At 41.2% G+C, this 24,559-nt stretch overlaps 1 protein-coding gene across 1 annotated transcript in view; it reads right to left on the bottom strand.

Moving 5' to 3' along the window:
- The window catches only part of SLC27A2 (solute carrier family 27 member 2), a 64,076-nt gene extending 39,793 nt beyond the window's left edge, over positions 1–24,283 (bottom strand). The window contains exon 1 of the mRNA XM_075207927.1: positions 23,678–24,283. Within this exon, the coding sequence (XP_075064028.1) occupies positions 23,678–24,155 (478 nt within the window). The 5' untranslated portion in view covers positions 24,156–24,283. The remainder of the gene's footprint in view (positions 1–23,677) is intronic.
- Between the last annotated feature and the right edge of the window lie 276 nt (positions 24,284–24,559).

Genomic DNA, 24,559 nt, shown 5'->3' with positions numbered 1-24,559 from the left:
AGTAAAAAAGAATCTATTGAAAATGTATATTATTTATGTTTATTATTATAAATACCTGGGGCTAGATTTACTAAGCTGCGGGTTTGAAAAAGTAGGGATGTTTCCTATAGTAACCAATCAGATTCTAGCTTTCATTTATTTAGTACATTCTACAAAATGACAGCTAGAATCTCAGTCTCTTTTCTAGGATTATATTTGACCTGCACCTGTTGGAGGTCCTTAATAACCTTGTGGCTGGACAGGATCATTGCAATTAAAATTAATATTTTCCCCAAATTCTTTTTCCAGACACTCCCGGTTAAAATAAATAAGCAACAAACTGAAGTGGAATGGGTTTCACAGATGTCAATGTCTACTATTGGGCAGCCCACGTAAGCCAAACGATAGCCTCCTTTGTCTTGGCTAGACATAGAGGACAACTAACTCAGACTTAGCTCCATATCTAACATATAGGGGCTCTCCAAACTAAATATGATGAACCTTGTCAAATTAGTTAGTGCCGTTTCAGCTGCATGAATCTAGTACACATTTTATTGGTTCACTTACTGTGAACCCTTTCATGTATCCATACTCACTTCAAACAGACCTACCAGCCACCTCATTAGCACGGCTGGCATACACAGAGCCACTTGCTCTAAGGCCCCCTCTCTCAAATTTTGCTATGGATTGTTGCACATTACTGTCTGCTCCTCTTAAACAGTACACTGTGTCAATAGACTGCACCAGTGTCAGTGTAATCAATTAAACTTGAATCAATTAAACACCAAGCACCCCCCAAAAAAATGCTCGACAGATAAACAATGTAAGTGCATATATTACAAATGGCATTGTGTCGTAGAACCAAGCCAGCTTTAAGGTATAAAAGGGCAAACCAGAGCAAAGGCCAAAACACATTAGTGGGCCCAATTTAACCAAGGAGATCTTCACATCATTTTGGTCAAATAACAACTTGAAAGATTAGAATCCCTTCTTTAAAACAAAGGTCATTGTCCAAGATTGGCAAAATAGATGTTTGCTTTTGGGATAGAGAGTGTTTTGTCATGGTGGACTCATGCCCCATTTACCCCTTTATTAAATTGGCAATGGTGACCATAGTCTGGAGGAAACGCTCTGTGCAACTTAATATGCACCTCGTTCTTCTCTGGCTCCCTTCCGTAGTGACCCACTTGTCCTCGCATCCTGACCTGCTGGGGATGGTTGTAAAAGAAAACTGTTTAGGAAATACTAGTTGGCCTGAAACATAACCTGATAAAGGAATGTACTGCTTAGCAAACACATAGATGGTTGACAACACTGCATTGAGAGTTGAGAACTTAACAAAACAGAAAGCAGGTTCAGGCAATGACTACAGGCCTAGACAAGTTTAATCGTGACTTGTTTATGCAGGGTGGGTTACATGACTGTCAAGCTGATGTGGAGGCCGGGTATGAAAAGAAGAGATATTGTCGTGACTTGATGATGCCATTCATGTCATCAAGTGAGTAGGACAATTTGTGTGATGAGTCTAAATGCAACATAATACCTTTCCCCTTTCAGTGGTCAGTTTGACAAGATTTCCATCATCATGGCACATCCCCAAACACCTTGCTGGCATAAAAGTGCCCTTGTGCGACAACTGTTTGTCTCTCAGGAGACCATGAGGCCCCCCTCTTAATTCGGATGTCTTCCGGACATTCCATGATAGTAGGTAACAATGACTTAAAATAAGGAAATAGCAGGGAGTAGAGGGCATGAAAGGAATAAGGGGATATGAAAATGGGACTCTCATCTGCAAGGAAAACATTCAAGATTTAATCTTGACTTTCCTTTCTCTTCATAAAGCTACAGTGGAAAGGTCATCATTATCTTTAAACTTCCAAAATTCTTGCTGTACCCTTATATTTGGCATATAATGTTAATTTATAGGCAAACTTTGATGAGCAATAGAAAATGTAGGGCGATTTTTTCATGTGTGTGGATAACATTTCTCCCAACTGTCTCAGGTTCTCAAAAGTGTGTGTGGCTTTACATTTTGGAGACATTATCATAACAAAAAAAAGGAATGTTGGTTGGGCCAAGGGAGCAGCTAATTTGTCTTGATACTTTTTTTTAATCTTGGATGCTGGCAGGTATGGCATAACAATTCTAATGTAAGGTGGGATAAAATGTGGTATATTTATCAAAAAGAGTATATGGCAGAAAACAAACAGTACTGAGAGAATTCCAGTAAAAAATGACTGATGACAAAAATCCTAAAAGTACCCCATTTTTCATTGTTTTGACCCAGTGTTATATACTTGCCTACAGAGGCCTAATTAGAAATTAGTACAATTTTGATGGGGCCCTCCCCTCTCTTAGCTCTCAGAGAAGACAGAGGGGAGCAGGGCTGGGAGCTGCACAGGTGGCTGCTGTAGTAGAGTCTGTTAGGAGCCAGGCAGATTGTCAGGAGGTTTTGCTGCAATTTTTCTCTATAGCAGTTTATCTGTTAATAACCCTACACTAGCAGATGCTATATGTAGATGCTTTGGGTCCTTTTAACAGCAATTTGATTTGTAGTCATTATTAGGACAATAGACATCATGTTGGTGAGTGGCAAAATAAACGCCACATTCAGGGGCTCATTTAGAGTTGGGTGTAAGAATAACTTGTAAATGCAAAAATGCATATGTCTTAGTTCATATTTTAGAATTATCTGCCCATTGCAAGCATGACCCTTTCCTCCTCTGTTCCGCCTCTCTGAGCATAGAAAGATGGAGCAGGGCAGGTTTGTGCACATTAGTTGTATGTAGAGGTGGAAGCAGGTGCAGATAATGTCTTATGTGGTTTATATGTTGTACCTACTCCCTCTCTGGTCCAAGATCTCCGCTGCTGCTGATCATCATCAGTAGACATTACCCCACCTGTAAAAATATTATTTATTTATTTTTTAACGGGAGGCCCCCTCCCCAATAGTAAAACAAGCTCTAATACCGCTAGACTGGTATTGGTAAAAATTGGGGTCTGAAAAGAGTCCCCTTGAAGATCCCAATACAAGCACTAGGCTGTGCCAACCCGGGATGGTGACAATATAGCAGGAAAATCTGCAGCATGGAGTCACCCTGCCAAAGTAGAAATCAGACCTAAGCCGGTCAGCATGGGGCTGAATTCCCTAGGGGAATTGGGCCCACAAAAAAATGCAGCCTCCTCCTAGAAAAAAACTTTTTTTTTAATTTACTTATGTTATGCTTAAAGCATATCATCATACCATTTTAATGTATGATACCGTATCTAACTGATATGTATGCAATTTGCCTAATATGCAGACTCTCACTTATCTTTACTTACTACCTAAATTGCATAATGTTAACAGACGTAACTTATACCTACGCTTTCAGGAAGTCAGATCCAGGCGAGTAGGTGACACTGATAGCTCATTGAGAACTGAAGAGTCTCAGTTTATTAAGCCAAGTGGGTTAAGCGGGAGTTAAAGTGCATGGTCCATGGTTCTATGCTGAATTAGTTTGGGAGTCGCCTCTGTAGGTGTGAGTGTGAAAATATAGAACTTGGGGTTGAAAGGGACATTCATTCAAATGACTGTATAGATTAGGTGTTTTATGTATTTCCATAACGCTTGGAGTTTCGCACATAACCACCAGATATGGAGGAAAGAACCTGGTGCCGGACAAGCTTTCCAGCTTCTATGCAATACATATGGGAAAATACCATGAAGTCTGACTGGAACATAATATCGCAACATAATCATTTGTGTGATCAAACAAAGCTAGTAGAGCTCTGCTCCGGAATCTCTGCCCCTTTCCTCCTTGTCAAGACTCGGTGATGTCTACCTATTAGGTCAGTTCATGTATGTCACTAGACAGCTCAGATTTGTGAGCTTCAAATATAACCCATACTTGGAGAGCAGGGCATTCTCCCACATTCTGCCCACTTCCTTGTGAAGTGGGCAGGATGGGAGCCTCCATGACACAATCCACAGTGAATTGTGTCATTTTGTTCCCGCCTGCCATGAGAAAAAGGCGCTTTCGCGTCAGTGTGTTGTGGGCTGGGACCAAAATGACGTGATTCGCTGCTCCTACCTCCCTCTGTCCTCACACCCCACCTCCCTCCGGGTTCTCCCTGAGGGAAACATTGAAAAGTTAGTAACCATGAAATAACATCAAAAACAAATCTTTCAACGAAGCCTGCCTAAATCAAAGTTACTCAACCACTGCAAGGGGCCTAACTGTTAGGTGCTCTCTGACCGAAGTATGAATATTTCACAATTGCAAAAACTGATGGAAGTTTCTGTGAAGGACTCTGAACTTGGCATGGAGGTCAGAAAACTGCAGAAATGTACGTCAAAGTGTTAACTCATTTATAAATCTAACACCGCTTGCCAACCAAGGTCCAAAAGTCGATAGGTCTCGACCAGAATGAAAGTCTGTGTTATAAAAAAGTGGGAAGTTTATTTCACACACTGCCAGAGATAGGGCCCCAACTGGGTGTATTTTTGACAGCCCAAGTCATTAATACTGTGGAAGCCACAGAAGAGAGGAGAACGTTGTCATGTTAATATATTCTTCTTCATTAATAGATCAAACCTTAGAAAATCTGGGTACATAGCTCTGAACACATTGGGTGAGTTGCGCTGCTAGTTAGTACTTTTTTAAATTTGGAATACTCAGCCCGCCAGCCTGTGTAAAGCTAAGCAGGATCTGCAAACCAAATTGTTTGACGCTTTTCTGCCCAAAGAAATGTGGAGGTGAAATATTGGATAAATTTGAGTATGTGGAGGGGTACTCGTACTGGGAGGGCATGGAAAATATATAATAATCACGTTAAAATATTCATCTTTACTGCATTAATGCTTCTGATCCACAAGATGCATTGATGATCCCAGTAATTAAGGTCTGCTATGCCTCTAGAGAGAGTTAGAAGTCTAAAACTTCTGTTTCTGCATATTAATTTTATATCCAGACATTGAGCTGTATTGTTCAATTTCCCTGAGTAGCACTGGAAGGGAAGCCTGGGGATGGGCTGTTGTCAATAATACAGTATGTCATCATCATAGAGTGCTGTTTGGTGTTTCAAACTAATTGTGTTTATACCTGTTATGCTGGAGGTCAAGTGAATGCTATAAACCAGCAGTTGACCAGAACAAAAACGAATGGCGAGAGGAGCAGCCCTGCCTAATGCCATGGGTGATTCCAAAAGGGGTGAACATGATCCCATTTGATGTTGGTAATAACTTTTTCAATTAAACCTATAGAAGTGAGGCAGCAGAATAAGAAGGGACAGGAAATGCGATCAAACGCTTTTTCACTGTCAAACTTCAATATTAAGGTGGAGATTTTTCTTCCTGTATTTTATGAAAAAGATCTATTGTTTGTCTTGAGTTATCCGGGGCTTTGCAGGGACAAAAGCAACTTAGTCAGGCTATAATGAAGTTCAAATAAATTTCAAGCACTTTTTAAGGTCTATTTTTGGTAGTGGTAGTTGGGGCTATAATTTGAACAATCGGTTGGGTCCCTTCCCGTTTTGGAATCACCACTATATTGGTTAACATAGTACCCAAACAAAAGGCGACCCCCCTCTAGCATTAAATAGGTCCATCAGGTTCAGCGCTAGTATGATGTAATACAATTTGTAATACTGTGGAGTTCGGCCATCAGGGCCTTATGGTCAGGCAGAGGTTTCTGTCAATGACTTGATCACTTGCTGGGTCTTTTCCAAAGTAATATCCGTATTTAGAAACAACAGGTTGTCAATGCCTTCAAATACAGAGTCTAAGTGAATGGGGGGTTTAGGTAGGATACATAGAGATTCATAGTCTCTGAATTCCTTTGCGATGGGTATAGGCTCATAGGTTGAGTTAGCCCCATTTTGACTTTTGAGCTCTCCAATCACGCCAATTGCTATTTTTTCGCCGTAGCTTTTTAGCTAGCATTGAGTCTGCTTTGTCTTATGTATCATAAGAATTTTACTCAATCTTGCTGCTACTTTTTTAGAACGCAAGCTCCAGAGTTTTTATGACCAAGTCAGAGACTTACACTTCACATTATATAAAACATGAAATTCTTTAGACCATTATGAATCACAAGTAGACAGCAGTACATTATAGGAGGTAGACGGTATGTACTATGGGCATTAACAGAGGTTAGGATGTGCACCAGGGGCAAATTTATTATTACCTCTTTGGGGCCCGCTACTGTCCGCCTATATATGACTTATAAAAGCTAGATATCAGCACTGTTATAGTGGCCACTACCTTTATATATTATTTGCTCTTCATTGCTGTTTTATACGCTACAGTTGTAATATACCATTTGAATACTTAAAAAAACACTGTGAAAATAAAAAATACTAATTTGTGTCTGTATATTACATCACTAAATGTAGGACACCTCAGAATGTGACACACTGCCACAACAGAAAATGGTAAGTACATTGTGATTGTCTATTTCCCAACAGGTCTGGAACCTATGCCCTCAGAAGCTGCTCACTGATATCCCATTTTGGGAAAGCTGCTCACTCTGAAATTTGCTGCATAAATCACTAAAACTGAGGACTCCAGTTAATATTATTGCTGACACCTAAAATATATTACATAAGTATGAACCTGTTTTCCATGACTATCATATTTCACTCACCTTCCACACCGTTTTTCTCCTTTCTTCATGCATAACTTGTTTCTGAGTCACCTGCTTATCTATTGTCTAAGTCTCAAGGTAGCTCACTTGCATATACCTTGTATGCTTACAGCATCTCATTGATTTCCTCCTAGTAATATACTAGTTCCAGTTCCCTTCCCAATTGGCTGCCTGGCACTCCTAACATCTCCCCCATTATACACCTGAGTTCATTTAAAATAACTGTGTATGTGACTTTTCATCCTCTTCAACTAATCTGCATGCTGGACTACAATGCCTTTATATTACAGGAATACTAAACCATGCATGTTTTTGTATTAGGTATACATTTTTGATGACGAAACACCATCTTTATGTATATTCTAAATGTGTTTTTTATTTAGGCTACATTGTTGCACTCTTGCATGTTGTACGTTCCATTTGCTGTATATACAGTAAACATATTGTTACTTGACTTAATGAAAGTTCTACTTGTAAATGAGCTTTTTCAATAGTGAAACAATTTGATTAATTGAATCAAGCATTAAGCATAGATTATTGATTTATATAGGATTCTTGTGGACTACCATAGTGATCACATGACAGATTTGAAATAGAATATTATACATATTTGTCTCATTTACATAAACACCGTATTATGAGCACTCCACTTGTAACAACACTAAGATGTCACTGCTACTAATGATATAGAATGCCGCATAAAATACAAATATAAAGTGTCTTTTTTAAAGGCAGTAAAGTCACGTCAGAAGTATGCCCTATGTATATATACCCACAGATATCCACACTGGGCCTCAGAGGCAGACTGGGCTGGGGGGCAGGAGGGCATATGCCCACCGGGCCGGTCCCATAGTGGGCTACCATGGACTGGGTCTCTGGGCACCTGAATTTTTTTCCCTTTAAAATAGGCTGCTGAATCGAATCTTATTCCTACACTGAAATTTTGTTCTGTGTGATATTTTTATTTTAAAGTACTGATTTATTTTTCATGCAACACTAAAATATCTTAAGACAAAGCCCCAAATTTCTCTGCATAAGCATGGAGGAGACTTGTGAGCGAAGCCAAAGAGAGGCCAATAATCACTTTGAAGAGAGTTTTATAGCTGAAACAGGAGTAATGGTGCAGCAGCCAATTATATCATGAACTCTGCAAAAGACTGTCCTGTATGGATGGGGGGCACAATAAAGCGATTACTCACAATTAAATGCATAAAAGCATGTCTGGTGTTTGCCAAAAAGTATGCAAGTGACTCAGTTGTTATGTGGGGAAAGTTTAGTGATCAGATGAGATCAAGATAGAAATTTCTGGCAAAAATTCAAAGCAATACACGCGGCATAAATCTAACAATACATAACAATGGGTGAAAGTTCATCTTCCAGCGGGACAGTGATCTCAAACACAAGGCCAAACTAACACTGGAGTGCCTTAAGAACAAAAGGTGAATGTCCTACAGTGGCCTAGTCAAAGATCAGATCTCAATCATATTGATGATCTGTGGCACTATTTGAAAACTGGGGTGCACAAGCGTCATTGACTAACTTGAACAACCACAAGCAAATATGCCTGGAAGAAAGGGCCAAAGTCACTCATGAACAATGTGGAAAGCTGGCATATACTTATACTTAAAGTTATTATTGCTAAAAAAAAAAAGAAAAAAAAAAAAAGAAGTGGCTCTACAATATATGTGTATACTTATGCAAAAACAAAATTTCATTTTTTTCCCATAAGATGTTTTGTTTTTTTATGTCAGATTAGAAAAATTAATTTTGAGTTTCAGTGCTCTGAAATTAAACTAACAGAAAAAAATATTTTAATTCTAGGACTTGATATTCAGTAAAATTAGAGAATTGGTCAAGGGTCTGAATATGTACAAGTCCAACTGAGTGCTTTCTCTTACTGCTCTTGCATCACAGCAGACTGAGATGTATCTTGCCCTGGGCACCTCTCTCCCCTTAAAGAGGAAGAACTCGGGAGGGAGTGGGCACAAACACTTAATGGTGCTCTGGACATGCTTGGATCTACAGTGCATCATGGGATTTTTTATTTTTAGTTTTTTTTTTACCAACTAACCCACACCCACCGGCCAGGGTGTGGAAATAGCCCTTGTGCTTTTCAGCACAGTGATGCTTATACCTGGGGGGATGGGGCTGTCTACTGTGATATTGCCAGTACCTCTAGGCTGGCAGCACTAGGACTGGTTAGACTTTTGTTGAGGGGCACACTGTAGTATCATCATCATCATCTATTTATACAGCGCTACTAATTCTGCAGCGCTGTACAAAGAACACACTCACATCAGTCCCTGCCAGTGCCGTAACTAGACATTTTAGTGCCCTGGGCAAGACAGGGCACCGGCGCCCCTCATCTAAGTGGGAGTGTCAATCGTCGAGCGGGCGTGGTCAACCTACTGTGGGGGTGTGGCTAGCACTTTACAAGTTCTAAACCACACTGAAACCCCCTCCCTCCCCATTCTTCATGGTCTGGCTTTGTAAGGATCTTTATGCAATAAGCCTCCATAGAATCAAAGTACTTTAAATGCAGCTATTACATGCTAGCTGTATAAAAAATGAATTGGTTATTGAAATAAAACTCAATGAAACAAATTAAAACATAATTGTAACGGTACCATCTGTATCACACTGCCCCTTCATCCCACTGTGCTCTCCATCACAGTTTCTCCTTTATCACACCGTGCCATGGAGCCATCTTTATCACATTGTGCCCCCTTATCACCATCACACTAAATGAAATATATATATATATATATATCACACATGTACACACACACATACAATATATAGCGCCTCCTAGTGTCCACCATACCATACAGAGAGCATTCCTGTGACCACCATACTATACAGAGAGCATTCCTATGACCGCCATACTATACAGAGAGCATTCCTATGACCGCCATACTATACAGAGAGCATTCCTGTGACCACCATACAATACAGAGAGCATTCCTATGACCGCCATACAATACAAAGAGCATTCCTATGACCGCCATACAATACAGAGAGCATTCCTATGACCTCCATACAATAGAAAGAGCATTCCTGTGACCGCCTTACAATACAGAGAGCATTCCTGTGACTGCCATACAATACAGAGAGCATTCCTATGACCGCCATACAATACAGAGAGCATTCCTATGACCACCATACAATACAGAGAGCATTCCTATGACCACCATACAATACAGAGAGCATTCTTGTGACTGCAATACAGATACCATCCTAGTGACCCCATATAATACAAACAGCATTTTTGTGACTGCCTCACAATACCAACCCCTAATCATGAATGAACCCCTCTTCAAAATAGTTAACTCCAGGATCATCATAAAACCCCTATCAACATTAACTCCCTCATCCAGTTTAATCATTAATCCCCATGTCATAAATTAATTTCATTCATATTCATTAAACCCCCTCATTATCCTTAGTCTCATCAAAAGACTGTAAATGTGTGTGCCCAGAGTGTCTGTCTCTGTATGTGTGTCCAGTGTATGTACCAGTGCATGTATGCCCAGTATCTGTACCTGTGTGTGCGTGCTCAGTGTGTGTAACTGTAGTTTCTGAAAAATTATTCACCATACGATGTCCAGAGACAGCACAACATGGCCTCAGTGCAGAGGAAGTATCTAGATCCTGGAATGTTGGGGGCCCTATTTTGAAAAAAAAATTGGTGCATTAAATTTAAAAAACGAATAATTAGCCCCAACATTAAAATAATAGTATTCCTATTTAATAAATACATATTTCCCTTCCTCCAAGCCACAGCAATAAATTAAATAGCATTTACATTTAATAAATATAACCATTTCCCACAACCATCCCCGGAATTAAATAATTTATATTCACAATTTAATAAATAGCTCTCCTCACCAAACTCAGACCCACAGTTAATTAATAGCCCCAAACCACCCCAGCGTTAAATTAAAGGTCCGGTCACCTCACCTTAAATTAATAGACCCCACCATTAAATTAAAAAGCCCCATCAATAAATTAAATTGACCCACCAGCACCCCACAAATAAAATAGTACCCATTAAATAATTAGCATCGCCCCCTCCCCTCCCTCCATAATAGCAACACACATCCCCCTTCCCCTTTACCTTTTTTCTCTTTCTTCCTGTCCAGCCGTCGCTGCCTGGCTCCTCTCTGCTTCTCTGCTGCCTAGCAACGTCATGACATCAGACGCTGAGGGGCAGATGGCAGAGTTCAGAAGGGGGTGGAGCCGGGTGCCGGCCGCCATTTTGGAAGCGCCGGGCGGCCGGCAGTCTGTTTCTGAGGTCTGTTATTCTTTAATTTTTTTTCAGTCTCCTCAGAGGTAGGTGTGGACGGGCGGTGCCGTCGCCCAGGGCGCAGTCCCAAGGGGGCACAGTGGCCGCCCGCACCTGCCTCGTTACGGCTCTGGTCCCTGCCCCATTGGAGCTTACAGTCTAAATTCCCTAACATACACACAGCCAGAGAGAGACTAGGGTCATTTTTAATAGCAGCCAATTAACCTACTAGTATGTTTTTGGAGTGCGGGAGGAAACCAGAGCACCCAGAGGAAACCCACGCAAACACGGGGAGAAAATACTAACACCACTCCATGGTCGAAAAATCAAACTCCTGACCCCAGCACTAACCACTAAGCCACTGTGCTGCCCTGCCCTGTAGCATAGGAAGTGCTTAAAGCTTACCCTACACTTTTAACATAAGATCCACTTTAAGCATAAGTAAATGTTTTCTTATACCATTTCACAGGTATCTTAAGACACATGCGGCTTAAAATACTGAGTAATCTATGGGATGTAATTTATGCTTATGTTGTAAGTGCAGGCTGCATCCAACTTTACATAAGGCCTTGTATGTGTACAGTATTAACCCATGTATCTATATTTCACCAACAAATCATCTCTGCCTTGCCTTGGGAATTCAAATCAATTACTCAAATGAATGGGCTAAGATTGATATTACTATGGTAGCAGCAACTAGGAGTGTACTCTGTGACCATGCTTGCCAACTTTTTCTTGTTGGCTTCAGGGAGATCCCAGGCGAGGTGGGCGTGCAGGGGCGGGGCTTGCCGAATCACATCATTTTGGCCTTGCCCCTAAACGATTGTCACAGGTTTGGCCAATTACAGCAGAGGGCGGGGCTAAGATGATGCAATATTTGCATCATGAAGCCCCCCTGTCCCCACCACTTCCCTATTGTGGGCCCGAGAACCAGGAGGTTGCCCTGCTCTCCCGGGATCCTGGGTGGTCTCTCAGAAATTTCGGGAATCTCGCATACATTCCGGGAGAGTAGATAACTATGCGTTAAAGAAAAGCAGCTAAAGAATCTCTAGAGACTGAAGTGTCTTTTACATTTCTGCCTACATTACTGAAGTCATGTTGTCTTACCTGTCAGTCTTTGATTAGATCTTGGTCTCCATGAAAATGGCCACCTCCATAGGCATCAATACATGGACATAGGACACAATTTCTGAACTGTGTCATCATGCCACAGATGGCGAAGCCAACCACGTCTTGTACTGGCTCAGCATCAGGGAGAATGCCAGACTATTCAGGGAGTGAGGGAGATCACCCCTATTTCAGGGAGTCTCCCTGACATTCAGGGAGAGTTGGCAAGTATGTCTGTGACTGACTATTATCAGTTATATGTCAACATTAGTGGCAAAGGCTGCAGAGCTCTTTAAGATGGAGACAGTGTGACTCACGCCCAACATCACAATGAATGGTAGATGCCCAAATCACCAAATATTCAGTGAATAAAGAAAGTTAAGGGAGTAGAAAACACTTCCTCACCTCAGCAAGGGATCCTGTAACATTATTGTGTTTTATGCCATTTATTGTCTTTTATATGTTGGTGTATAGTGTAACTTTTAAGATTTTATTAAGAAGGTATTATGCCAGTTATGTTTTATGTTTCTTATCTATGAGAGGGAATGGTTGGATGATACACTACCTATGATGGAAAATATCCTATTTATGCTTAAAATGAAGTGAGTGCCAGCACAAGAGAGGTGGCATGGTGTATGTTCACCAGTTGGAGGCAAGTTTATTTGTGCATATTTTTGTTGCAGAATCTTTACATGAGCACTTACAATTGTAGCAGTCTGCAGTATGGGCCGGAGTCATTAAAGAGAATAAAGCATTACAAAGGAACAACTTTGCACCTGGGAAAAACCATGTTGCATAGGAGGGGAGGTAAATTTAAAATGTTTAGACAGATTTAAAGTACGGGTAGGGTGTGTCCTAAGATAATCTTTAAATTTCAGTGTAAAAATAAAACTATCAAAACTATCAATTATTTGTGTGCAATATGAAAAAGCAGTCAATATATAACTTATGTGCAAAATAATAAACTAATTTGCAACCCTTGCAATGTAACATGATTTGTCCAGGAGCAAACTTACAAATTTTTTTGCCTTACTTTCCATAATGAATCAGGCCCTGAGTGTTTAGTACAGAGGGACAGCATTGGACTGGCCCACCGGGATACCGGAAAAACCACCGGTAGGCCCGCTGCCCTATGGCCACACCGCCTTCTAGAAGTGGGCGGAGCCCATCCAACTCATCTAGGGGTCGGCGTCCTATTCGCTGTCCCCGCTGCCCTCCTCTGCATCCCCGCTGCTGCAGATGACTGGCTGTCAGTGACAGCCAGTCATCTTTCAAATAAGATTGCAGCTGCGATCATGTGTACCGCCCCCTCCTCCTGTCAGCTGACTGTCTTATGCTCCTGCCGCCGCTGAAGGACTGAGGAGCAGAGAGGCTGCATCAATCAAAATATGGGTAAGTAGATTTTTTTAGGATCCATTGACGCACATTATTTAGGCTCTCATAAATCCAATTCATTGTTTCTCCCTCCATCATACATTTTTCCATTGTTATGTAACTGTCACTCATCTGCCCACCGTTGGTCTTACTGTGCAGTTATCACCACTCTCATTATTATTTATTTATGCTTATTAATCACCACGATGAGACAACAGACTAAACAGCCACCTTTTACTAAAATTCATCTGTCAATTCAGTAGAATGGGGACACACAAAAAAAGTCTACACAGTGTAACTAAAAAAAGTTTTATTAACAATGTAAAATGTAGGGTATATTTCAATTTGAGCTAACGCTGACATGCCCTATCAGATTTACCACTATGTCAATGTGCAGACACCATGCCTCAACTTCCTACAGTAACAATATATGATAAATTGTCTTACTAGGTCATGAGGATATATCTGGGAGAATTGATATATATATATATATATATATCCCATCTGCGCTCTAGCTACTGGGAGAGCAGAGACTGACAACAGAGAGTATATATATATATATATATATATATGTGTGTGTGTGTGTGTGTGTGTGAATTTCATTGCATATGTGAATTGGGGGGCACTATTGCGGGTATAATGTAAATTGGGGACACTATTGTGGGCATAATATGATTTGAGGACACTATTGCTTGGTATATGTGAATTTTGGGTACTACTGTGTGGCATAACATTGGGGGCACTACTGTGTGGCATAATATGGTTTGGAAGCACTACTGTGTGGCATAAGATTGGGGCACTATTGTGTGGAGTAACATTGTTTGGGGGCACTACTGTGTGGCATAATATTGTTTTGGGGGCACTACTATGTGGCATAGGGTGACTGCCTATCTATACTAAACTATAGTGAGGGGGGGCTGCCTATGCTAAACTATAATTAGGGGGGACTGCCCATGTTAAACTATAGGGAGGGGGGCTGTACAGAGAACACTATAGGGAGGGGGTGATGGGACCTTTAATTTAATGCTGGGGTGGTTTGGGTCTATAATTGAATGTGGGGCTGAGTGTGGGGAGGAGGGCTATCTATTAAATGTGAATATTATTTAATGCTGGGAATGGTCGTGGGAAATGGATGTATTAAACGTAAATGCTATTAATTTATTGCTGGGTCTGTTTGGAATACTATTAATTTGATGTTGGGGTCGGTTGGAGGGAAATAGATTTATTTATCAAATGTGAGCACTTTTACTTTAATGTTGAGGCTGGAGAGAGGCCTAATTATTAAATGTGGGTGCTGTTGATTTAATGGCAGGGAAGGTTGGCATTTCTAAATGTACCCATTATTTTTTTCAAATAGGGCCCTCAACATTCCAGGATCCAGACAAGCCGCAACTAAAGACACCAGCAGCCACAGGTGATAAAAGTGACAACAACAGGTAGGACAGTCTGTCAAATGTTCTGAGTCTAGCACAGGCTTGGCTAACCTGTGGTACTCCAGGTGTTGTGAAACTACAAGTCCCAGCATACCCTTCCAGCAATAAGCTGCTATATATTGGCAAAGCATGCTGGGGCTTGTAGTTTCACAACACCTGGAGTGCCACAGGTTAGCCAAGCCTGATTTTTGGTGACTGTTCTGCCCAATCTAAGGGCCAGGTCAAGACTGTGTATTCTTTATACACACACTGCATTCTTTATGTACTACACTAAAGTGCTAGCTGTCCTTCGTGGACTGACCACTCCCCCTCTAGTGTCTGGTCCCGCCTCTATGATGGGTGACCACACCCAGTCTGGTGGGCCCCTAGTGTTGCAGTCCCCCGGTGGGCCCTTCGTGCCCCAGTCCAACACTGCAGAGGGGGAAGGTTTACAAGAGAGGTTTCATACTTTTCAGTGTTGTAATGTTTTTTTGCTTTGCTCTCCTTAATGACTCAGGTCCTATCTTTTTATCTTGTGTCTTTTTTATCTTTTTGATCTGCATGTGAAAGAACCACGGAGAAGAGGAATATCACACAAGCAACATCCTATAAATTTAAGCTGCCTGGAGAAATCAACGTGGAGTTTTTGGATATTGTTTGTAGCAAGAGGTTTTTTTCTTACATAAAGTAACATTTCCACAAGAGAAAAAAATATATTTATTATCTTCTTAATCTAAAGGTGAAAAGTAAAATTCATTTATAAACCGTATTAGAGCCAAATTGTGACAGAGCATAACTTGGTTTGTATTGGTTGTATTGATTTGTGGGAGTGACACTGTATTTACTTTTCATGATTCTATGTTTCACAGCTGAGTACATTGACATATGAATATAGATAGGGCAGCATCCACAGCAACATTTATGCAGTTGACTTATTTCTTATTGATCATCGCTAAGTATAATTACAGCAGCGTTCAGTGGTAAGTGCCGAGGACGCAGCAAAACAATTGCGGTTGCTACACAATATAAGTGTTTTATTGCAGTCTCCCTATAAACGGAGATGCATATGCTGTCCTGTTGCTGAAGCTGGACAACATGGCTAAAAAATATAAAATGAATATAAAATTATCTTGTACAGTGTAGAGCTGGGGTAATGATAAAAAGCCCCTCTGCCAAACTGGTCCGAGTGCATTGTACTGCTTGGTTGTGAGAATGGTAAGCTCCCTTTAAGATAATACATATCCAGGACGCTGCTGTGGTGTGTTATCATGTCTGTGAATACAACAACCCCCCATCTTTATATAATACAACTCTTAAGGTTCCCCCATGGGATATCTGTAATGATGAGAAATATATTTCATAGCATGTTCAGCTGTGGCTCTGTTACATTCCAGGGGGAGCCCATTAAGAGATAACCCCGTGGGGTTCAGGGTCTCATATGGACCTGCCAAGCACCAATGATTTAGTTATGTTACCTGAGCTACCAGTCCATGGTCAGGGATGGTCCTATATATAGTACATGTAAGAGGAATAGCTGAAAATATAATGCTCTGTTTTAGCATTGATCAAACACTTATCATCCTCTTATTCACAGTAACATCATTCACAGATGGGGAAGAAAAACACATTTTAATGCTCAGTACAAACAGGCAAGAGCCCTACTCTGATGGCAGCAAAGAGGTTAAATAATGAATGTGTCCCAGGTTCCCAAACCCCTTATGAATTTAGTCTGGGGGTATTTATTTTAATTAGCCATTACTACAGCATGTTACTATTAATATCCTCTACTGCTGCATAGTAACCCCTTCAGTACCCAGGCAAACCTAATGTGTGGCAATGTGTTATTTCCAGGTACTTTTTCCAAATACTTTTTATTTCTGCCTTTCAAGTAGCAAAGACTAGGCACATAATTATTATACTCACAATTAATCACAGACAACTAATTGCATAAGAAACCACATGCCTGGTTGGAAGCAAATGCGCCCCAAATGGCAGGCACAAATTGCGTTCACTAAAACAGCCATAATTGCTGGCATGTGCAAAGCTGCAAGATACGTGCAGGTCTTCACCAGTACCATATGCGCTTACATCAGGGGTCAGGGAACTTTGTTACCTTTAACCCCAAAATATTTTTAGATACGCCAACGTTACCCCCTTGATTTGAAAGGAAGGAAATCCTATATGTGCCTCCATAGTTTTGTTTCCCCCTCTCTTACTTCCCTCACCCTATGTGCCTCCATAGTTTTGTTCCACGTCTCTTACTTCCCTCACACTATGTGCCTCCAACGTTTTGTTCCACGTCTCTTACTTCCCTCACCCTATGTGCCTCCATAGTTTTGTTTCACGTCTCTTATTTCCCTCACCCTATGTGCCTCCATAGTTTTGTTTCACGTCTCTTATTTCCCTCACCCTATGTGCCTCTGTTATTTTACTTACTTTTCTATTGACTTTTTCACTTCTTTTTTCTTCTCTCTTCTTGTCTTGTTTTCTTCTGCCTCTGCTCCTCACTGAAAATGACGTCAGGCATGATGACATCACGCCCCCGACATTCAGTGGTAGACAGGATGAGAGGAGACTGCTGGGAGCTGCCGCGGGGTCATGTGATTGAAAAAATAAAATCACATGACCGCCGACGGTGTGTCTCGGCAGCATTATCCCCAGGAAATTCATTTTTACCCCATTTGGGGTAATTTACCCCGGTTCCCCGACCACTGGCTTACATACACTTAGTTATATGCCAGGCACACATCACATACATTTATACCCATGTTTATGACCATTTGTATTGTTGGCAAAATATGTATTTGCTAGTAGACACCAATAAAACGTCAAAAACCTCTCTATTACAAGAGACATACACACACACACACACGTCCAACAAAGGAAGAATCTATCGGCGTCATTCACAAACAGCCAATCAGCTGGTTCACTATTGTTGGTGACCGTCATCATCATCCAGTATTATTGCATGCCCTTGAGCATGAATAAATAATATTGCTTGGACAGGCATATAAGTGTCTGTGACCTCCCCTGCCTTCCCTCTCCAGTGCCAGAATCACTGAAATCTGCAAAGCCGTATATGCATGTGGCCACCTTTGTGGGCAACTGCTATTTCATGCAAGATACGCTATGCAAACTAGTATAGTACTCACTCTGCATGAGCCTCAGAGTATCCATGTACCATCCTACATAATCACATGCAATTCTTTTACCGTTGCTTAATTTTTAATAATATTTCTGCAATGTCACTTATGTATACTTGCCTACTCTCCTGGAATTTCTTGGAGACTCCTGAATTTAGGGGAACAGTCCTTGTGGTCATGGTGACGTTGCTGCTAGAGAACTGCAAAATTCACAGCACTGAATTGCGTCATTAAGCCCCGCCCCACTATTCAATTCTAGTTGGGGCGGGGCATCACCACGCCCCCTCCTATCCCCGTCACATGACCTGTCCTCCGGTATCTCTCGGGGATCTCCCGGAGGACAGGTTTTAAAAGTTGGCAAGTATATATACTTATACTATATGTACTATAGTACATAAGTATGCACTTATGTTACTTAATGTGGCCAGTTATATTAATGTCTAAAATGTATTTACTAAAAACAATTATAGCTCTTGCAATCTGTATAATGCACACAATTAATCAATAATCAAATAATTTTACACATACTCTAGGCACACAACATAATTTATGTGATGTAGTAAGGTTCATTTACAGAAATGTAGCACAAGTGCTGATTTGTGACATCATGCAAATGCAGCCATATCTATGGTGCACCACATGGGATTACAGGCCAAGATGGAGGCAGTGGCTGCAGGTTGAACAATATAACATCTATTAGTTGGTGGATTAGGGTCAATTCATGGTACAATGTAAAAGAAAATAATATTTTTTTGTTTGTAGATATTATTTATTTTTGATCCAAGGGGTGAATAATCCACATTTATAGAGGCATCTCCTGTCCAGCAGGAGGAGGGGGAGGGGGGGGGCAGAGCACTTTCCTCTCTGCCAAAGAAGGAACTTCATATGGGAAATTACATTTTTAGACATGTGTTTCATTGTAATAAAAAATTTAAACACACACAAAAGTAACACATATAAACTCAGTTGTGTGTGAGACATACATGAACCTGAACCAAACAGTACTGGGAGGAATGAATTTGCTAGCTAATAAGGAAGCACACTGGCACTAGTACATTTACAAAGCGCACTGACACTAGTACAGTTACAAAGCACACTGACACTAGCACAGTTACAAAGCACACTGACACTAGTACAGTCATGGCCAAAAGTTTTGAGAATAACACAAATATTATTTTTCACAAAGTTTGCTGCCTCAGTTTGGCAATTTGCATATACTCTAGAATGTCATGAGGAATGATCAGATGAAATACAATAATTTCAAAATCCCTCTTTACCATGACAATGAACTTTATCCCAAAAACATAATTTCCACTGCATTTCAGCCCTGCCACAAAAGGACCAGCTGACATCAGGTCAGTGATTCTCTGGTTAACACAGGTGAGAGTGTTGACAAGGACAAGGCTGGAGGTCACTCTGTCATGCAGATTGAGTTAGAATAACAGACTGGAAACTTTAAAAGGAGGGTGGTGCTTGAAATAATTGTTCTTCCTCTGTTAACCATGGTTATCTGCAAGAAAACATATGCAGTCATCATTGCGTTGCACAAAAAGGGCTTCACAGGCAAGGATATTGCTGCTAGTAAGATTGCACCTAAATCAACCATTTATCGGATCATCAAGAACTTCAAGGAGAGAGGTTCAATAGTTGTGAGAAAAGGCTTCCAGGTGCCCTAGAACATCCAGAAAGCGCCAGGACTGTCTCCTAAAGTTGATTCAGCTGCGGGAATCGGGGCACCACCAGTGCAGAGCTTGCTCAGGAATGGCAGCAGGCAGGTGTCAGTGCATCTGCATGCACAGTGAGGTGAAGACTTTTGGAGGATGGCTTGGTGTTAAGAAGGCCAGCAAAGAAGCCACTTCTCTCCAGGAAAAACATTAGGGACAGACTGATATTCTGATAAAAAGGAACAGGGATTTGATTGCTGAGGACTGGAGTAAAGTATTTTTTTCTGATGAATCCCTTTTCAGATTGTTTGGGCAACTGGAAAAACGCTTCTCTGGAGAAGGAAAGGGGAGCGCTACCATCAGTCCTTTGTCATGTCAACAGTAAAGCATCCTGAGACCATTCATGTGTGGGGTTGCTTCTCAGCCAAATGAGTGAGCTCACTCACAATTTTGCCTAAGAACGAAGCCATGAATAAGGAATGGTACCAAAACATCCTCCAAGAGCAACTTCTCCCAACCATCCAAGAACAGTTTGGTGACGAACAATGCCTTTTCCAGTATAAAGGATCACCTTGCTATAAGCAAAAGTGATACCTAAGTGGCTCGGGGATCAAAACATTGAAATTTTGGGTCCATGGCCAGGAAACTCTCCAGAATTTAATCCCATTGAGAACTTGTGGTCAATCCTCAAGAGATGGGTGGATAAACAAAAACTCACAAATTCTGACAAACTCCAAACATCGATTAGGCAAAAATGGGCGGCCATCAGTCAGTATGTGGCCCAGAAGTTTATTGACAGCATGCCAGGGGGAATTGCAGAGGTCTTCAAAAAGAAGGGTCAACGCTGCAAATATTGACTCATTGCATAAAATTAATGTAATTGTCAATAAAAGCCTTTGACACTTATGAAATGCTTGTAATTTTACTTCAGTATACCATAGTAACATCTGACAAATAGGTCTAAAAACACTGAAGCAGCAAACTTTGTGAAAACCAATACTTGTGTCATTCTCAAAACTTTTGGCCATCACTGTACATTTACAAAGCACACTGACACTAGCACAGGTACAAAGCACACTGACACTAGCACAGGTACAAAGCACACTGACACTAGCACAGGTACAAAGCACACTGATACTAGTACATTTACAAAGCACACTGACACTAGCACAGGTACAAAGCACACTGACACTAGCACAGGTACAAAGCGCACTGACACTAGCACAGGTACAAAGCACACTGATACTAGTACATTTACAAAGCACACTGACACTAGCACAGGTACAAAGCACACTGATACTAGTACATTTACAAAGCACACTGACACTAGCACAGGTACAAAGCACACTGATACTAGTACATTTACAAAGCACACTGACACTAGCACAGGTACAAAGCACACTGATACTAGTACATTTACAAAGCGCACTGACACTAAGGGGGGTATTCAATTGTTAGCGAGATGCGTTAAAATTTCGCGCGCGTTTAAAAAAAAAAAACCTCAATTCAATTGTTTTTTTGCATGCACCCCCTCGCGCTCTATTATTGGTCATGGCGAGTTTGAAATGGTTAAGGCACTCATTTTACTATTAAAAAATAAAAGTAAATTAATGCAATTAAGAATGGCCCCAGCACTGCAAAGGAGTTTGGGCCCCTACACTGCAATCAAGAAGGGCCCCAGCACTGCACAAGAGAATGGGCCCCCACACTGCAATGAAGAAGGGCCCCAGCACTGCAAGCAACAATGGCCCCCCCTGTACAGCAGAATTAAAGATTTTACAAGGAGGTACATTTTTTGAAATTTACAAACATTTGAACACTGGCCAAGCATGGACATTTGTAAGGTACAAATATTTGTGGGACAGTGGGCAAGCCGGACCTTTCTTCGAAGGTAAAAATATTTGTTGGGACTTTGCGTAAATGAGTGTGTGTAAGTAAAGCATCATAAAACTGAGGATTTCGTCCATGGTGAGTATTTTGTATTTTTTTTATTTATTATTAAAATCTATGGTGTACATGAGGGTGTTTACTGTATTTCTTGGGGTTTTATTATTTTTAATAAAGATTTGTGATTGGAATGAGGGTGTTGTGCTTTTATTTAACATTTTGCTTTGTGGAACTACAGATCACAGCCAGCCGTGGGTGTAAAAGCATGTTGGCACTTGTGGTTCTACTACAAGTGCAAACATGCCCTGGGTGCTATGGGTACGCTGGTGGTTGTAGTTAGACAAGTAGCAGCATGCCCTACTATTTAGGACAACATGGCTGGCTGGGACATGTAGTTCCACAAGTAAAACATTTTTTTTTTTGTTTTTTTTCATACAAAATCCCCATTTATTACCCTACCACCCACAGCCCAGGGGTAGTAGGAAGAGCCCTAGTGCTATCGGCACTGGCCTGGGTGTCCCTAGGGGGGTGGCCCGCTTACATTTTTCAGCGGACCACAATCCCTAGGGAATCCAGGCCAGCGCTGAGCAGTCTGTGGGTGTTTAGTCATTATGGCCGTGGGACCCAAACTGCGTTCCCCCCCCCCCCCCCCCCTGTTATAGTGCCTATCACCCCGGCTGGTTTACCTAGTGCTGGTTCAATTAAATTAGGGGGAACCCTACGTCAAATTTTTCACACATCAATAGCCTGCCAGCACTAGGGTGAAGACTAAATAGAGTGGGGAGCAAACGATTTTGCTTTTAAAATATAAATAAAAAAACATGATACTTTTTGGCACAACCACCCCCCCCTTAAAAAAAATAAATAAATATAAAAAAGTTTTAAATACATGCAGCACTATGGTTATTTCTAAAGGGGGAAATTTCCAAAAATTATTAATTATTATACACTTTTTTTAGTACTTTTATGAACTTTTACACCTATTTTCTCAGTTTAATGTATATTTTTCTTAACTTAATAAAAAAAAAATTTCTTTGAGCAGACCATGGAGGTGCGAGATAAAACAGCATATTTGCCTTTTTCACACTCGGCGTTAAAAAACAATTGAATAGCTTTTTCCGCTAAGGGTTCGCAGCCAGCCTATACTTTAACATTGACAAACGCTTGGAGTGCGATAACACCGTTTCGGTAAAAAAAAAAAAAGAATAGAATTGCGTGAGAAGTTTTCGCGCTCGAAAATAAGGTAAAATAGCAAAAAAATTACTTTTCACGCTCGAACTTCTAAATTCGGTAACAATTGAATACCCCCCTAACACCGGTACAATGGGCACTGACACAGGTACAAAGCGCACTGACCCTAGCACAGGTACAAAGCACACTGACACTAGTACATTTACAAAGCACACTGACACTAGTACATTTACAAAGCGCACTGACCCTAGCACAGGTACAAAGCACACTGACACTAGCACAGGTACAAAGCACACTGACACTAGTACATTTACAAAGCACACTGACAGTAGCACAGGTGCACAGCACACTGACACTAGTACATTTACAAAGCACACTGACAGTAGCACAGGTGCACAGCACACTGATACTAGCACGGGTACAAAGCGCACTGACCCTAGCACGGGTACAAAGCGCACTGACCCTAGCACGGGTTCAAAGTGCACTGACACTAGCACAGGTGCACAGCACACTGACACTAGTACATTTACAAAGCACACTGACACTAGCACAGGTACAAAGCGCACTGACACTAGTACATTTACAAAGCACACTGAGACTAGTACAGTTACTTACACATGATCTAGAGATTGGTTACAGTGCTCTACACAAGACAATAAACAATTCACATATTAGAAACACAACCACATAAATACAATACATTTTGATACACACAACCCATCACAAACCGGTTTACAATTAAATTAAAATACATAAAGATCCAAATACTTGAAAATACAGCAAAGTGTTAGAAGTAAATAAGGAGATATGTGTGAGCTGTGAGCAACAGGTTACTAGCTCTTATCGTTTACCGCTGGTCAGATCAGACGATCGTAGTTTGATAAAGCAGAAAAGACACAACATATGTAGACATGAGAATAAAGAATTGAAAACGAGAAATGTGGATAAAACATAACATCAAATACGTTACGGTTTCCTGTAACATGAGCGAGTCTTGGGCTGTACTCACCTGGCTCTGCAAGGATGATCTTAGCTCCACTAGATCTGAAGCAATGTAGAAATGACTTGGATCTGATGTTGTTATTAAGGCAGGCTAATGAACACCCCAATTTAGCCACTCCGAGCCAGATCCAGATGTACGCGGGTGCATTGCTCATGAATAGGGCCACACAGTCCCCTGTTCTGACCCCAGCATGTTTGCGCAGCGCTCTGGCCGCCTGGTTGCTCAGCCTGTCTATCTCAGAGTAGGTGTACACTTCCTCTTGGTATTTCAAAAAGGGTTTGTCAGGACATTTGTCCACCTGCTCCAGGAATATGTCCACAATCGTGTGAGCAGGGGTCTTACGGGCATACCGTCTGCTCTTGATGCCAAAGCGCAGGACGGTGATAAAATGAGCTATGTCCTGGAAGATGTATGGGAAGATGAAGCTGATGAGGAGAGGTAGCAGCAGCAGCCCGGGGAGGGCGGTGAAGAAGATAGTAATCATGTGTTGGGTTTAGTGAGGGTACTCGGGCTCAGCACCTGGTCTCCCTGGCTGTGTGTGGAAGATTATCCATAAGTGACAGCACAGGTGACAGCTCTTTCAAGCGAAGGTGGGGTTAGAACGGCGACTTTGACATCCTTCTCTCCTTACATTACCCGCCCACTCCACACACGGCAACAGGTAATCCTGGCAGTGTAAGTGCAGACAGACACAGGTGGTGATGTGAAACTGAATACTGACTTTTGTGTGATCTGTGTATTAGTTTGATAAACTTTGGAAATGTTTCCTCTCATTTGTTCAGATTTAAACCTAATACAAAGAAATTATATTTCTGTTTACCTACAAGTACAAACATAACCTGCCTCTAAATGCTGTCATCCAAATCTCCTGATCCAATAGAAATACAG

This window comes from Mixophyes fleayi, chromosome 4 (genome assembly GCF_038048845.1).
Source record: "Mixophyes fleayi isolate aMixFle1 chromosome 4, aMixFle1.hap1, whole genome shotgun sequence".
Classification (NCBI taxonomy): domain Eukaryota; kingdom Metazoa; phylum Chordata; class Amphibia; order Anura; family Limnodynastidae; genus Mixophyes; species Mixophyes fleayi.
The sequence above is the reverse complement of the archived record's forward strand: the minus strand, read 5'-3'. Positions and strand labels throughout refer to the sequence as shown.